Below are 15,965 nucleotides of genomic sequence, written 5' to 3' on the forward strand. Positions count from 1 at the left end.
CCCCCAACTAGGAACCCTTTACTATACACAAGCTTCTGCTGCTAGTCCTGGTCAACAGTTTTCTTAATTACCTGCAGGAAAACACCCATGCTTCTCGGTTTTAAAAAGATAAAGCTTGCAAGGAAAGAAAGTTATCAGAGAGTAAATGATCAAGACTCAAAATTACGCTGTAAGCCCAAACAACAGATCAAAAGTAAACCACGCAAGATGTGAGGATGCACTTAAAGGCGTGTATTTACATTTTAAAAAACTGCTCAAGGGTGTGATGTGGGAAATATAGTTTGACAGCACATTCAGATGAAAACACCTGGAAGTTTCAGTAGAACACAAACAGAAAAATAGTAGCTGCCAGAAATGCAAACCATCTTCAGCAACCATTTAAAGACCACATTTTAGGCTGAACTAACAGAAGCTGGGAGGCTGTTGAATAAAGTTAAGCTGAACTAGGCAGACCACACGTCAGCTCTCCTTCCTGGAGCTGGCCCAGGAAGAGAAGAGATCTAGAACCTGTGCAGCCGCATCGGGCAGGACAGATAATTGAAGAGCTGGGTGGTCAGCTTTGAAGACAGTAAGAGAGATACGTTCAAGAAAGTATAACAGTTTCCTTCAATTATTTCAAAGGCTGCTACATGGCCGAGAAGGAGAACTTACGTTGGGACTTGTTCCAGGGGGCATAATCAGGAACTGATCTTAGAAGATTCAAGTCTCAATCCCTATATAGAGATGGTTTCTAATAACTGCCACTGGCCATACACGCCAAGAGCTCCCCCATAGCGCAGGGAGGTTACCATCAGTAGGAGTACGCCAACATTGGCATTGGCATGAAGGGCGGTACAAGATGTGGGATCTTTAGACTTAGGAGGTGCACCCCTCCTCTCCTTGAGCCAACAGCTCTCAAGTCTGTCCCATCCACAGCAGAATGAGATGACCCGAGTCACGTCTTTCTTCCATGATTCTACTGAAATACAACTTGGGGTGGGTACCACCTTAAGACATGATCTGCTTTCTCTTTAAAGGGAGTATCAGTGCCGTGAGAGACATGAGTCCAGAACAGCGTGTCCTCAGGCCATGGGCGTGGGGTGCAGGAGAGAGATCAACTAAGTGAAGCCCATGGAATCCTAACCTGAGTGCCTGCGTTGGGCAGCTTGATATTCTCGGTGGCGGCAATGACATCAATGGAAGCCCGCACGAGAATGTCCAAGTAGTTCATCTTGGAGTATTCCTGTTTGGAGACAAAGTGAGTGAAAGCATGAGTGAAAAGAGAAATGGTCTAGCAGGTGGCAGACGGCTTGGGAGACACAGCCTGCGGCAGGGGTCACACCTCCAGAAACGTGCTGTTCCATAACCTCGAGCGCAGAACCACGGAGGCCTTGCTGTCCAGCCCTCGCAGCGGGCACTTGATGTTCACACAGTTCACGTTCACGCTGCAGTTCTGGGGAGAAAAGAAGAACAGGAGGTACAGCACAACGGTCTGGGGAAGGCCTTCCCGCCACCCCCTGGAAAACTCACAGCTCTTGAAAAATACTCACAAGGGTCTGATATTTTCTTTCAGAAAATAAAGAAAATTTTCTGCCATCATCTGTCTGTCTTTCAGCAATTTCTCGTTTCCTTCTTGAGTTGTGAGCCTCCTGAAAAGAATTACATCTGAAATACTTCCACCAAGTGTAATTTTTGGCATTACTGTACAAATCTCCAAAGCACACCCTCCCAGATTGTGCCAAATTCACGACTGATAATCCTCACCTTTCTGCCAGCACCAAGGTGCGTAAATAATTTAAGTGTAAGATCACAAAGTATTAATTACCAACCTCATTTCAACTTTATTTTTCAAGGTAATTTTCTTTCATTCCAACCTTAAAACTCAGAGTGAGACAAAGGCTTTCTTTGTTCTGCTGTCTCCTCACCAAACTGTGAGCATCCTGAGATCAGGAACCAATCTCATTCCTCTACCCCTAAGCACTCAGACTGGTACCTAACATAACTGTAAAAAGTAAGCACATCCTGAATGAGTGACACGGAATGAGGAAAAGGGCAAGTAGAAAAAGATCGAGCATGGTTTATTCAAAGGAGAATACTGAAAACTAAGCCAAGGAAGATGCTTTAAAATTTCATTTTTCAGACTTCCCCAGTGGTACAATGGATAAGAATCCACCTGCCAATGCAGGGGACACAGGTTCAATCCCTGGTCCGGGAAGATCTCACATGCCTCAGAGCAACTAAAGCGCATTTGCCACAACCACTGAGCCCACGCTCTCGAGCCTGCCAGCTGCAACCAGGGAGCCCACGCTCTCCAGCCTGCCAGCCGCAACCAGGGAGCCCACGCTCTCCAGCCTGCCAGCCGCAACCAGGGAGCCCACGCTCTCCAGCCTGCCAGCCGCAACCAGGGAGCCCACGCTCTCCAGCCTGCCAGCCGCAACCAGGGAGCCCACGCTCTCCAGCCTGCCAGCTGCAACCAGGGAGCCCACGCTCTCCAGCCTGCCAGCTGCAACCAGGGAGCCCACGCTCTCCAGCCTGCCAGCTGCAACCAGGGAGCCCACACTCTAGAGCCTGCCAACTGCAACCAGGGAGCCCATGTGCCTGTGCTCCACAGTAAGAGAAGCCACTGCAAAGAGAAGCCCACGCACCGCAAGGAAGAGTAGCCGCCGCTCACCACAACTAGAAGAAAGCCACGAGCAGCAGCAAAGACCCAGCAAAACCAAAAGCAAATAAATAAACTGCATTTCTCTTAAAGATTAGGAATAATGGACCATCTTGTTTCTCCAAGTTGATGAATATAAACCACCAACTATGAACACTGGTCATACCCAGTCACCTTACAATTTAAAAGAAACAAACTTGCAATAACAAAGCAAGTCTTTATCAAAATGGAGCAAAAATGATAGACCAGATAGTTACTTAAGTGTGGAGCAGTACAGAGAGAGGTTAACCGTGCAGGCTTTGCAAACAAGCAGGGCTGTGCACGAATGCACTGCCCTCATAACTGCTGAGTGACTCTGAGAAGGTTAATCTCTCTGATTTTCAATGTCCTCATCTCTGAAATGGTGGGGATGAGAAAAATACCTCATCAGACGATCAAGAGAATGAAATGAGAAAATGCAAACCAAATGCTTAGCATGGTGCTTGAGACATAACAAGTACTCAATAAATATTTTCTATTTTAAAAGGAATGAAAAGTCTTCAAGGTCACTTGCTAAGGTGCCAGTATGTTCTGTAATGCTTGATTCCACTGGGAGTTAACATTGGCTGGCCCATCCCCAGGGCGTGTCCTTATATGTCACACTGGGCCTTCAAACTTTAGAAAATGTCATTTGCTTCAACATGCACAAAATGACCCTGACTTATATGCCACAGTGGTCCCTAATCAGCAGAAATCCTCAGCCTGACTTGGTCACTCACAACAAAACAGAAACTAGGACACCAAAGGAAAAAAAAATTCAACATGCCAGAATGTCAGTTTCCCAAGGCAAGCAATGATTTCCCCTTTCTCTTATATTAACATCTATGGAGACATGAGACAGATGCATCAACATACCGTTAGTTTCAGGAAGTTTATTTCACCCTGTGGCTCACAAGTTATTTTTTCCAATCCTTTTGATTCTACTTTCACCAAATAAAGCAACCATTTGCCGTTGCTAATTTCTTTTGGCCACTGGATATTCAAGGTTGCTGTGCCGAGGTTTTTAAGAGGTTTGCCCAAGTTAATTACCTGTTAGAAAATAATATGTATTATCTCAGTGTAATTCTCTCAACATAAAATTAAGTTAAGCAGTCCCTATTGCCAAGAAAAAAAAGCCAAAATATCTGGCATAATCCAACAATAAAAGCACAGGCTCCAAAAGTGGACTTTGGATAGGACATTCAAAATAGAGATTTGTGTTTAAAGATTCTTGTCAATAAAAACAGGGGGGAAAAAAAGATCAAAGAGAAATAATTGTTCCCTCAATCCAGGATCAACTTTTGTGTGCAACAGAATCTGCCAGGCTCTCAAAATGCCCAGGGAGAAGTCGCGTGTGTTCTTGTCTCGCTCTGTAACCACTCTGCCTGGCAGGTGACAAAGCCACTGTGGCGAGAGTACAGTCATAACCTGCTTCTGGGAAGCCCCACGTACTGCAAATGAAGCTGCCTCTGTCCTGACCACAGCGCGGGGGCTTGGGATAACAACTGAGAGGCCCAGAGGAGGGCCATTCTGGCAGCCATGAACCCATGATTCCAAGCTGGGGACGGGGCAGGGAGCAACTCCATGCAACAGAAATCAAGAGTTTGTGTGCAAGACTGCTCCAGAACCCACAGAGCTCTTTGCAGCCACATCTGCACAGGTGTCATAATCACCACCACCCACTAGCTGTCACAGTTCTGTCTCAAGCTAAGAGATGCTTTCAGAGGAGAATTCCACCTCTTCATCCTCCTCGAGTCAAGGGTGGACCCATTTTTGCTATTTCAGACTTCCACCTCAACAACAGTCACTATGCTTTCAGGAGTATGATTTGAGCCACACAGACCTGAACCTGCGTTTGAGTTATGAGTCACCTCTGTACCATGCACTTATGTTCATTTGACTGGACTCAAGAGCCACTGTGACTACCTACTTTGGAATGGGTCAGAGCAATCATTAGTCTTCCTTACCGGTATATGTCAAACCCACATTCACCATCACAAAACTGTGCTTGGGAAAGGTCAGTGAACATTAACCATAAGCAATAAGAGAGATGACCTTATAACAGAGGAAGAAATAAATCATTCACACATTCTAAAGCCAAATAGCATTTTGAGATTTTTGTTTTATAGACAGACTCTGGGGAGAAAAAAAGCGAGTATTTCTTTGTCTCAACACCACATTTATTATTAATACATTAAAACTCCCTAAGAAGAAAAAGACCAAATTGAATTTGATTCTGAACAAAGTCCTATGTTGAATGAAGTTGTGGTTCTCCATTCTGAAAGCCAACTTTTACACTAAGCCAGTATGCTGTTTAAAAACTGGCAAGCTCTCTTTATCATGCTTATTTATTGTTACTTATTAAAACTACATATTCAAGATCATACACAGCATAGGTTGGCTTCTGATACACAGACTGGAAGGGCCAACTGCAACCACTTACCCTGAACTCGTACTCAATTAAACTTCCCACGTCCTCTTCAGACTTCATCGCTTGCTCACCAACTACTGTACCTCCAAAATACACCTGGGAAGGTTTAGCAACTCTGTTAAATTAAAAAACACCAGTTTTAGTGAGAATTGTAAATGGTTCTTTCAGACACTGATTTGTTATGCTAAACACAAACACTTACCCGGAGACGGATAAAAGCAGTTCAATAACCACTTTTGCTGTAGCTGTAATTGAAGCCAAATTATCTTGATTGCTTGTTCTGAAAAAATGAAAGGGAAACAATAGGGTTTTATTGTAACAGTCAGTTTTCTCATTAAATTACACTCCTTTTATGAGTTAGATAAAGGCCAATTCATTGACTGGCTGTGTTTTCACGAAATGATTCTGAATGGAAGGTTGAAAGAATCTCTTACGTTTCCAACTTCAGATTAATATCCAGATCTGTGGTGTCAAAGGTGACCTCAGTTGTACTTAAAATCAAATAAAAAGTAACCTAAGAAACAGAAATAGCTGTTACCATAGGCTGAACATATTGACACTGCAATGGTATTTTAAAAATTAAAATACAGTATGTAAAGGCATCACCTACACTAGAATTTCTTTTAAAAGGATTCCCAAGCTCACAGTCTGCTTGCGAGCCATTCTGGTTGGCAACACAACTCAACTGCTTCTCCTGTAGTAGAAAAACAGACCAGATTACAAAACATTCACTTACCACGCAATGTTGTTTTTTTTTCCCCTCCGAGCTGGTCTCTTAAAATACTTACAGGGAAAGCCCTCAGTTCTCTATATGCAGAATAAGTCAGAGTGTCTGGAAAAGTGGCAATGAGTTTAGCTTCGTGAGCGTCGTCACCATCTTTGGTGGGATTCTTTGGGTTAGAAGGGCTGTTCGTCACTGTTATTTCTAAAGCAATGTCCTTCTGATCTTTTAGAACTAGTTCTGGTACACCTTTGTGACTATTACAAGAAAAAAAAAAAGGAAAACAACAAAGGTCTCAATAGATTGGCAATAACCCTTCACAAAAAGTCACTGCAAAGCCAGAGCCATTCTTGCTAGTACTACAGCGCAATTCTTACATTGGTAAATAGGAAAACTTGTCCTGATTTCCTTCTCGGGTACAAAATTTATACTCTAGCTTAAGGTTGCTGTTACATATGTTGTCGTCTCCACATCCCTCTTTTAAGAAGTGCACCTGTAGGAAAACAAAATTGTAATTTACACCATTTAGGGCTCTAAATAGGTGACTGTTTCCATACAGTTCATTTCCCATTGTGACAATTACCATAGCAGAATTCAAACTACAAACATACTTTGCATCGAACGCCCACTCTGTCCTTTAATGAAACTGTGTTTTCAGAACACTTTGACCAAGGCAGTGAGATGCTGTAGGGCAGTAAAGAGTAAGCCTGGCTCAGCTGTGTGGCTTTGGGCTAGTCACTTAATCTTTCATAGTCCAGGTTTCAACACAGGAGACGTGGGGATACCACCGCCCTGCTACACAGGGTTACTGTAAGAATTAACAATAATAATGACAGTACTACGTAACACATGACTCCGTATTTAAACTCATGCAATCCTCACAAGGGACTATGATGCATATACTGTTCAGAGACCCATTGCACAGATGGGGAAATAGAGTTCAAGGTTAGGAAAGCAAAGGGCAGAGTATCTTGCACTATGCTAAGGGATGCTTGATAATCACACTAATCAATAATTAGGAAAATAATTAGAAAAAAAGCTCCATTTTTTATGTTTATTTTTATGTTTAACATGACTATGGAGCTTGTGTATATGGGAATATACAGAAGAAATATTAATGTAACAATAAGTGACATTGACAAGTACAAGGCTGTATATTGTGAGCTTGCTTATTTAACTTATATGCAGAATGCATCATGTGAAATGCCGGGCTGGATGAATTACAAGCTAGAATCAAGATTGTCAGGAGAAATATCAACAATCTCAGATATGCAGATGATACTGCTCTAATAATAGCAAGTGAAGAGGAACTAGAGAGTCTCTTGATGACAGTGAAAGAGGAGAGTGAAAAAGTTGGCTTGAAACTCAACTTTAAAAAATCTAAGATCATGGCATCTGGTCCCATCACTCCGTGGCAAATAGAAGGGGGAAAAGTGGAAGCACTGACAGATTTTATTTTCTTGGGTTCCAAAATCACTGTGGATGGAGACTGCAGCCATGAAATTAAAAGACACTTGCTTCTTGGAAGAAAAGCTATGACAAACCTAGTCAGTGTATTAGAAAGCAGAGACATCACTCCACCAACAAAGGTACACATAATCAAAGCTATGGTTTTTCCAGTAGTCATGTACTGATGTGACAGTTGGATCATAAAGAAGGCTGAGCACTGAATAACTGATGCTTTTAAATTGTGGTGCTGGAGAAGACTCTTGAGAGTCCCTTGGACAGCAAGGAGATCAAACCAGCCAATCCTAAAGGAAATCAACCCTGAATATTCACTGGAAGGACTGATGCTGAAACTCCAATACTTTGGCCACCTGATGCGAAGATGCAAAGAGCTGACTCATTAGAAAAAGCCCCGATGCTGGGAAAGATTGAAGGCAACAGAAGAAGGGGGCACCAGAGGACTAGATGGCTAGACAGCATCACCAACTCAATGGACACAAATTTGAGCAAACTCTGGGAGACAGTGGCAGACAGAGGAGCCTGACGGGCTGCAGCCCGTGGACGTGACTTAGTGACCTGCGCACATGACGCTGAAAGTGTACTGAAAAGCGCGTAAGGAACTACATGTGATGGCAACAAATACTGCGATGTGCACGTGCAGGCATGAGCTAGCTCGTTCATGCAAAGCTTCGTCAGTGGGCCACCAGAACCAGCGCCTCAGAGCGCACACTCCACCACCAACTATATTCTGACAAGTACAAAACATTAAATCAAGATGTCACCGGTCCCCAGCCTAATCCTGCAGATGCAGGCATCCTAAACCCTAGCAAACACACACCCATCACTTCAATAAGAGGTATACAGAAAGGCACACCATATAAATTTTACTTCCTAAGATTACATAGGCTACATTAGACACTAAATTTTGACTATTTCATTGCTCATATATTTCAGTTGTGTCTGACTCTTTGCAACCCCATGGACTATAGCCCACCAGGCTCCTCTGTCCATGGGGATTCTCCAGACAAGAATACTGGAGTAGGTTGCCATGCCCTCCTCCAGGGGATCTTCCCAACCCAGGGATCAAACCCAGGTCTCCCCACATTGCAGGCGGATTCTTTACCATCTCAGCCACCAGGGAAGCTCATGAGAATAATAAGTTTTGTCAATTATAGTCTCAATAAGTCTCAATGACCAGAAATTATTAAGAAAAACAATTCTCATCTCCAAATTGTATTCTGTAGGTTTCTATATCCATTGTTTACTTGGGATGCAAATTTTCTCCAAATTATACATATATTAAAAAGCTTATTTACTATACAAAGAAATGGCCTTTAGGGCAAATCAGTCACTAGTCTATTGCCTTCAGAGATGTTTGATTTAGCATAATAAAATGGCAAACAATTAGTAAAATGAAAATCAGAAATACTTACATCTGTATGAACAGACTTGGGTTCATTTGAATTTAGAATTGGGAGAACTTCTGGAAGCGAATTCACTCGCCTCCGAGTGCTTGGCTCCTGGATCTCCACTGAAGCAGTTATGGGAATGGGACGCAGTTTATCTCTGATGTTTTCCTGAGAAGAATGCAGAGACACAGTTGAAGCATGCTATAAACACTACCAGGGAACTCCAAAACAATGCTTTCCTTTGTCCTGGATAATGTGTTGCTAGTATTTATATAAAAGGTCACATCTACACTTGTGACCATGTACCTGCATGGCAGAACTGATCTGCCTGCGGCCCTCACCTGGAGCCAGAGGGTTTCCTCCATGCATGCCTTCTGTTTCTGTCTGTTCAGAGTGAGCTCTTGCGAATATTTGGGCTCAGAACCTTGGTTTCGAAACTGAACTCTTGACGACAGCCCAGATTTTCTTCTTTCCTTTTCAGCCTCCAGAGTGCCCACAATGGCTAGATGAAATCAAGAAAATCACAGGAACTTAAAACATACTCATACACAACACAGCTATAAGTACACTGAGTTCGTTTTTGATATATTTTAATTCCTCTTAGAACATTTTTTCTCATTGCCATGGTTTTCTTTCATATTTCCTGGCAATGTACATTCTGACTTATGAAGCTTCAAATCAAGCTGTCCTTTCCTGCCCATTACTATGAACAATTTTTAAAGCTACATTTCCTTTGGGCCACGTGGGGGAGCTCAAGAATAAGTCAAAACCTCAGAGACGCGTTAAGAATCAGTTTCACTGCATTTCAAGAACTCACAAGACTACAACAAACAGGAGGGCAGCCAACCCTGCCGAAGGAGCTAAACTGACTCCCTCTTCAACAGTCTGCTGCTTAAATTCCAAAAAGGCCTCTAGATCAACAGCAGCTTCTCCTGGATGGTGTCAGGAATGCAGATCCTCAGGCCCAGCCAGACTACTGAACCCGAGGCTGCATTTAGTAAGATCATCAGGTGGTTCTTATACACATTAAAGCGCTCATAAAGAATAATTGTCTAAAAAAGGAAAAACATATTAGAGATGGAGATGTCTTGATGAAGAATTTAAAGGTAAAACATACTTCCTTTCAGTGGTTAGAGGGCCCCTTTGCCCGTTAATAAAACTCCCAGAATCAAGGTTTCCACTTCCAAAGCCCCAGAGGGCACATCCTACTTGTGATTACCTACACTAACAGAGCTCAGAGATAAGCTACGATTTGGATGATCAAAATCTCATTTCTTAACTTCAGAATGCATTCTTTGCCAATTCGCTGGATATAGCTGCTATGTTTTAATACTTAAATGACTTACATTTATTAATCACTCACTAACCATCCCTGGTGGCTCAGACGGTAAAGCTTCTGCCTGCAATGCAGGAGACCCGGGTTTGATCCCTGGGTCGGGAAGATCCCCTGTAGAAGGAAATGGCAATCCACTCCAGCACTCTTCCCTGGAAAATCCCATGGATGGAGGAGCCTGATAGGCTACAGTCCATGGGGTCTCAAAGAGTCAGACACGACTGAGCAACTTCACTTTCACTTTCAACCATCCTTCAACTACAAGGCTATCAAACCAGTCTACACTAAAGGAAATCAACACTGAATATCCACTTGAAGGACTGATGCTGAAGCTGAAGCTCCAATACTTTGGCCACCTGATGCCAAGAGCCAACTCACTGCAAAAGACCTTGATGCTGGCAAAGACTGAGGGCAGTAGGAGAAGGGGCGACAGATAATGAGACAGTTAAATGGCAACACTGAATCAACGGACATGAATTTGAGCAAACGCTGGAGACAGTGGAGGACAGAGGATCTGGGCATGCTCGAGTCCATGGGGTTGCAAAGATTTGGACTTGACTTAGTAACTGAACAACAACAAAAAACTATCAGAAGGGGCTTCCCTGGTGGCTCAGTGGTAAAGAATCCACCTGCAATGCAGGTGACACAGGTTCGATCCCTGTGTTGGGAAGATCCCATGGAAAAGGAAATGGAGACCCACTCTAATATTCTTGCCTGGGAAATCCCATGGACAAAAGGAGCCTGGCCTGGCGGGCTACAGTCCATGGGGTCGCAAAAGAGAAGGTTATGACTTAGCAACTAAACAACAAAACCATCAGAAGGGAAAGCAAACCAGTGTGTCCAGGGTCAGAGAAGCCAGCCTCAGGGAAAAAACCTGCTCCAGAAAATGAATCCATGTTCTAATAATCACATTAGAGTTTGGAAGGGACCTTTTTGCAAGCACCTAATACCCTCTACTTACACATGAAGAACTGGAGACCCACAGAACTAGGTGACCGGCCCAGAGTCCTATAGCAAGAAATGGAGTCAGCTCCTTTTGTGTAACAAACACAAAAGATAACTGCCTTATAGAGCCTCTTAGATGTGCAGGTTCCCACTTCCCCTAGGCTTCTGCCAGCTGGACCACCCCGCTCTTTTTCATTTTACCTCTCCTTCATTGCCAGACTAACTCTACTCCTCCTTCAGATTTCAATGTGGATGCTACTTCCTCCAGGAAGCTCTCCCGGCCCCTCCTGGAGGGTCCGACAGTATTCTATTTCTCTCATCACTACACTGGAGAAGGCAATGGCACCCCACTCCAGTACTCTTGCCTGGAGAACCCCATGGACGGAGGAGCCTGGTGGGCTACAGTCCATGGGGTCGCGAATAGTCAGGCACGACTGAGCAACTTCACTTTCACGCACTGGAAAAGACAATGGCAAACCACTTCAGTATTCTTGCCTGGAGAATCCCAGGGATGGAGGAGCCTGGTGGGCTGCCGTCTATGGGGTCGCAGAGAGTCGGACACGACTGAAGTGACTCAGCAGCAGCAGCACGACACTTAAGTCTGCTGCACTATGAATGCCCAATCACTTTCTCAGGAAAAGCCGTTCCAGAGACCACCTCCAGCTGTTCACCATTGTATTCCCCAGCAACAGCACAACATCTGACACAAACAGGATAGTAGAACAGATGAACAAACACATCAGCACACACCCAACGCACATTTGCACACACACACATACAGTCGTCATCCTTGTGCTGAAACAATGGTTGTTCCCATATGTAAAACCAAAATTTAGAAACAACTGTTTCAATAGTAATTTCTGTGTCCATCTGAAGAATTCTTAAATGTCATGGCTGCCAAATGGAATGTGCCTCCATTTTAGGCCCTCTGTGAGCCTTGACATCATCCATTTATCAGTGACCTGCTAACTTCACAATGAACCAGACGAAGGCTCACATGCTGAGTGCCCCTCATGCCAAAAGCAGGGGAGTGCGTGGGGGCATTAAAACCATTTATCTACCAAACCCTCTCCAACCTTTTCTGACCCTCCAGACAGTTCACATCATCTTAAAATCCTTGCTGGCCACCTTTGCTGACCTTTGCAGGGGCAAGCCAAGTAGAATAGTCATTAAGGCTCAATTATAAATATCTGTAAGTATGGAACACTATATCCAAGGACTGCTGAGTTAAAACAGCCTAGCCGAACAATAAGCTCACACACTCGGACATGGGGAACAGTTTTAGATGTATTAACTCGTGCAGCTTTGTGCAAGTTTTGCTTTATTTGACTTAGAATTTCCCAATACCGTGGAAGCAATGGCAATAATTTCTCTTTCAATTTCTTCAGAGAAAAAAAGTTCTTTCTATAGTGAAGTGAAAGTCGCTCAGTTGTGTCCGACTCTTTGCAACCCAGGGACTAAACAGTCCGTGGAATTCTCCAGGCCAGAATACAAGAGTGGGTAGCCTTTCCCTTCTCCAGGGGATCTTCCCAACCCAGGGATCGAACCCAGGTCTCCTGCATTGTGGGTGGATTCTTTACCAGCTGAGCCACAAAGGAAGCCCAATCTATAGTGGGCTATTCATAAATACTTGGTTAATGTAGGGATAGTTATAGAAAATTAATATACATGGCATCAAGGGCAGCATTTATGCTAGAAGGAAGTTTGTAATTTATTCTGTATAAATGATTGATCTGAGGGAAGACAAGAAATGTTCTGATGAGATTTCACATCTTTGGCAAACACTGTGGTTTGAGAAGATGACCAATAGAATAAAAACATGCTTCCTTTCCCTCTCCCTGCCTAATCTCTGTCTTTCCAGGTCTCTCTAGGCTGCTTCCAGACACAATGGTAAAAGGCCCCACGATCCAAGCTGGCAAGTGGAAGGGACCACAGTTGGGTAAAAACAACACAAAATCTGAGAGGGTGAGAGATTGTGAGAAATCATAAAATATGTTCTATTGCTGAAAGCCACACAAAGAACAGTATTTTCTCTACTCAGTAAAGTACCGGCTACTTCAAGAGCAAAGCGAAAGGCCACAGCTCCCCTGGGGGTGGAAAGTCCTAATACGTGCACACCATACTGCAAGGTCTGCAGAGCTCACGGAGCGACAATAGAGCGGGAGGCGGCCCAGAAGAAGGGGCCTAAAAAGGTGAAGGAGATGAAGAAATCTCCTGAGGACAGTTTAAAATCTGGGAAGATGAAGGCCAAGTGGGTTTAAGACAGCATGGATTGGGTGAAGGCAGACTACTTATGAAGTTCTGGGATATCATAAAGGGACATCTTTTCTTCATAAAGAAAAGATATACTCAAAGTAACATGGAGAAGCCTTAAGAAAACTCATTCCATCTCAAAGAGGAGTAAAAACTGAAAACCTTGAGCACCGCCCTGTCCTTCCAGAAAGGTTTCCTTGGTGGCTCTGCCGCACTGGTACACCTAGCCACCGGGACCATGGCTGACCCAGAAAAGAAACCACCTTCGCTCTGCACTTCCTCTTTGGGGAAAAGATGTCTTTAGATTCCTAGGCCCCCAACTTTACTCTGGCTTACTCCTGAAGAGGTACAGCTGCTACTAAAACACACCAGAGAAGGCCTCGGTGATCATCACTATTGTGAGAGTATCATTAAAAATTTGTCAAACCCTGTGGCAAAACTCCTGTCTTTCTTATTAAAAAAAAAAGTGAAGTGGAGTAAGACCTTATAAATGACAACCTGATTTCACCACCTTGAAAAAGTGAAACTCAGTCGTGTCCAACTCTTTGCAACCCCATGGACTGTAGCCTGCCAGGCCCCTATGTCCATGGAATTCTCCAGGTAAGAATACTGCAATGGGTAGTGATTCCCTTCTCCAGGGGATCTTCCCAACCCAGGGATCAAACCTGGGTCTCCTGCATTGCAGGCAGATTCTTTACTGTCTCAGCCACCAGGGAAGCCCTTTCACCACCTTATCTCATCTGAACTCTGCCACAATCCTACGTAGTTAATTCCCACCAGAGGCATTTATTTTTAACTGATAGGAAAATAAAAACTCAAACATTATGGGATTAGCTCTGTGTTGAAGCACGGGATCCAGGAGCAGAGCCCAAGTCTCTGAGTTCAAGCCCAGTCTTCAGGACCCCCCGGGCCCACCCCCAGGGACACAGCATGGGTGTTCTGGACCACAGAGGCCTCTGGGAAGGGACCCAGCAGCGAAGAGACTAGAAACTGACAATTTATTCAAGTAGGACTCGGGCTCCTGCGGTCACTCTTCTACAACTACCACTCGCCACCTCACAACCACAAAACCACCCTGCTTTTCAGAGACAGACATGGAGGAAATGGTTGTGGCAGCAAATGAGTACTTATCCAAGGCATTCATTCTGCCCTAAACCATCTGCTCTGGAAAATTCAAATGGGGACCAAATGCATTTTTTTCCTCTTGTGCTTCACCCTCCTGATTAAAAAGAAGATGAGAGACAGACTTAGTTCTTTACATCAGAATTTATGGACCCATGTTGGCCATTACAGTTTTGTTCTTCTAGCTATTTATTCAGAACTTTTCAACCTGGCAGACAGAAAAGATCTAATTTCAGTTGATTCACTGTGTGGTACAGCAGAACCTAACACAACATTGTAAAGAAATCATACTCCAATTAAAGAAAATTAAGCAAAATAAAGATGTTCAGATAAGCAAACAAACAAAAAGTACTAGGTACTTACTTATTGAAGGATTGTAACCGGTGGGTTTAGTAGTATATTCAAAACAGGCCTTAACCTTGAGGCTGTACAAAATCAAACACATAGTCATTAAGAAATGCCTTACTGCCCTGGAAAAAAAATCTCAACACGTTCCTCATCCTCATATCCCCCCAGGGATGACTGATGAGTAAAATGTTATATATCCACTTGACAAGATTCCTCTTTCCTTTCCCCATTTCTCTTAATCTTCCCTGTGGCTCCTCGGGGCAACCGGGTCAGCATAAAGCAGAGATATGAAACTGTGGGGGAAGAGTGGACACGGTGCAAATGCTCACCATATCCCACTAGGCGCCCCACAGAGCGTTTTCTGACGGAGATCAATTCTGTTGGGTGTTACTGTGATGGTTTGCTGAATATTAATCACAGGCCGGGATCTGAAGACAAAGGAGAAGACAAGCTCAGCCTTTTGCTATCTGGATGTAAGATGAGCTCACGTACTACACAGGCATCCTCAGATGCTACATCTTAAAAGCCACAGGAAAAACTGTTTCCCGATGTTATTCCTGCTCCCCCGTTGCTAAAGAAAATAGCTGTTAACAGACATAATTTCATAAAACACGATGACATGATATTTATAAAACTGTTTAAACGTGACACATTCAAAATTATAAATTGTTTTATATTAATAATCTTAATATTAATGGAGTTTTTAAACTGAAAGAATAATATGGGCAATATGTAAAAAGTTCCATAGTTTTCAGGTGAATATGCCTCATCCCCACCCAAACTCTCAAGGAGCTTTGCATGTCATTCCAGACATATCAGTCTGGTTCAGTTAAAAATACTATTTAAAATTAAATATAAAACAAGCATTTAAGTGGGAGTTTTTCATGCTTATTGGTCTGCATGTTGCTTTTTCTCATTCACATTTCAGAGGTCGTCTCATATCTCTACACACAAATCTAGTTGTTTCTCACAGCTGGTGGTGCTGCATATACCAATGGAACATCATTTATTCAACCAGTCCCTTAATCGGTGGACATTTATAATTCTGTAAGGCTTTCAGCTGACAGACATCCTTGCATATACATCTATGTACATATATGTGTCCTAAGTTCATACATCTGTTTATCTGTAGGATAATTCTTAAGCAGAATTTCTGAGTCAAACAATATATGCATTTTTTATTCTGGGTAATCTTGCCCCCCCCCAAAAAAAAAAAGCTCCAAAAAGGTTATACCAACATACATCTAACATTCTGGGGTGTTCACTACCAGGATTTCTACACATATGTGCATTTTAGTAAT

General features: G+C 43.3%; 1 protein-coding gene across 3 annotated transcripts in view; it reads right to left on the bottom strand.

Moving 5' to 3' along the window:
- Positions 1 to 15,965, bottom strand: part of ITGA6 (integrin subunit alpha 6) — an 87,611-nt gene that overhangs the window by 15,618 nt on the left and 56,028 nt on the right. For all 3 annotated transcript variants that reach the window (XM_006070259.4, XM_044933773.2, XM_006070260.4), the window contains 14 exons: positions 14,994 to 15,092; positions 14,680 to 14,741; positions 9,005 to 9,165; positions 8,688 to 8,831; positions 6,186 to 6,301; positions 5,876 to 6,065; positions 5,698 to 5,781; positions 5,522 to 5,601; positions 5,290 to 5,367; positions 5,100 to 5,202; positions 3,533 to 3,706; positions 1,530 to 1,628; positions 1,322 to 1,432; positions 1,124 to 1,222 (listed from right to left, as the gene is read on the bottom strand). In XM_006070259.4, coding sequence (XP_006070321.1) covers positions 1,124 to 1,222; positions 1,322 to 1,432; positions 1,530 to 1,628; positions 3,533 to 3,706; positions 5,100 to 5,202; positions 5,290 to 5,367; positions 5,522 to 5,601; positions 5,698 to 5,781; positions 5,876 to 6,065; positions 6,186 to 6,301; positions 8,688 to 8,831; positions 9,005 to 9,165; positions 14,680 to 14,741; positions 14,994 to 15,092 — 1,600 coding nt within the window. The remainder of the gene's footprint in view (positions 1 to 1,123; positions 1,223 to 1,321; positions 1,433 to 1,529; positions 1,629 to 3,532; positions 3,707 to 5,099; positions 5,203 to 5,289; positions 5,368 to 5,521; positions 5,602 to 5,697; positions 5,782 to 5,875; positions 6,066 to 6,185; positions 6,302 to 8,687; positions 8,832 to 9,004; positions 9,166 to 14,679; positions 14,742 to 14,993; positions 15,093 to 15,965) is intronic.

This window comes from Bubalus bubalis, chromosome 2, assembly GCF_019923935.1.
Source record: "Bubalus bubalis isolate 160015118507 breed Murrah chromosome 2, NDDB_SH_1, whole genome shotgun sequence".
Taxonomy (NCBI): domain Eukaryota; kingdom Metazoa; phylum Chordata; class Mammalia; order Artiodactyla; family Bovidae; genus Bubalus; species Bubalus bubalis.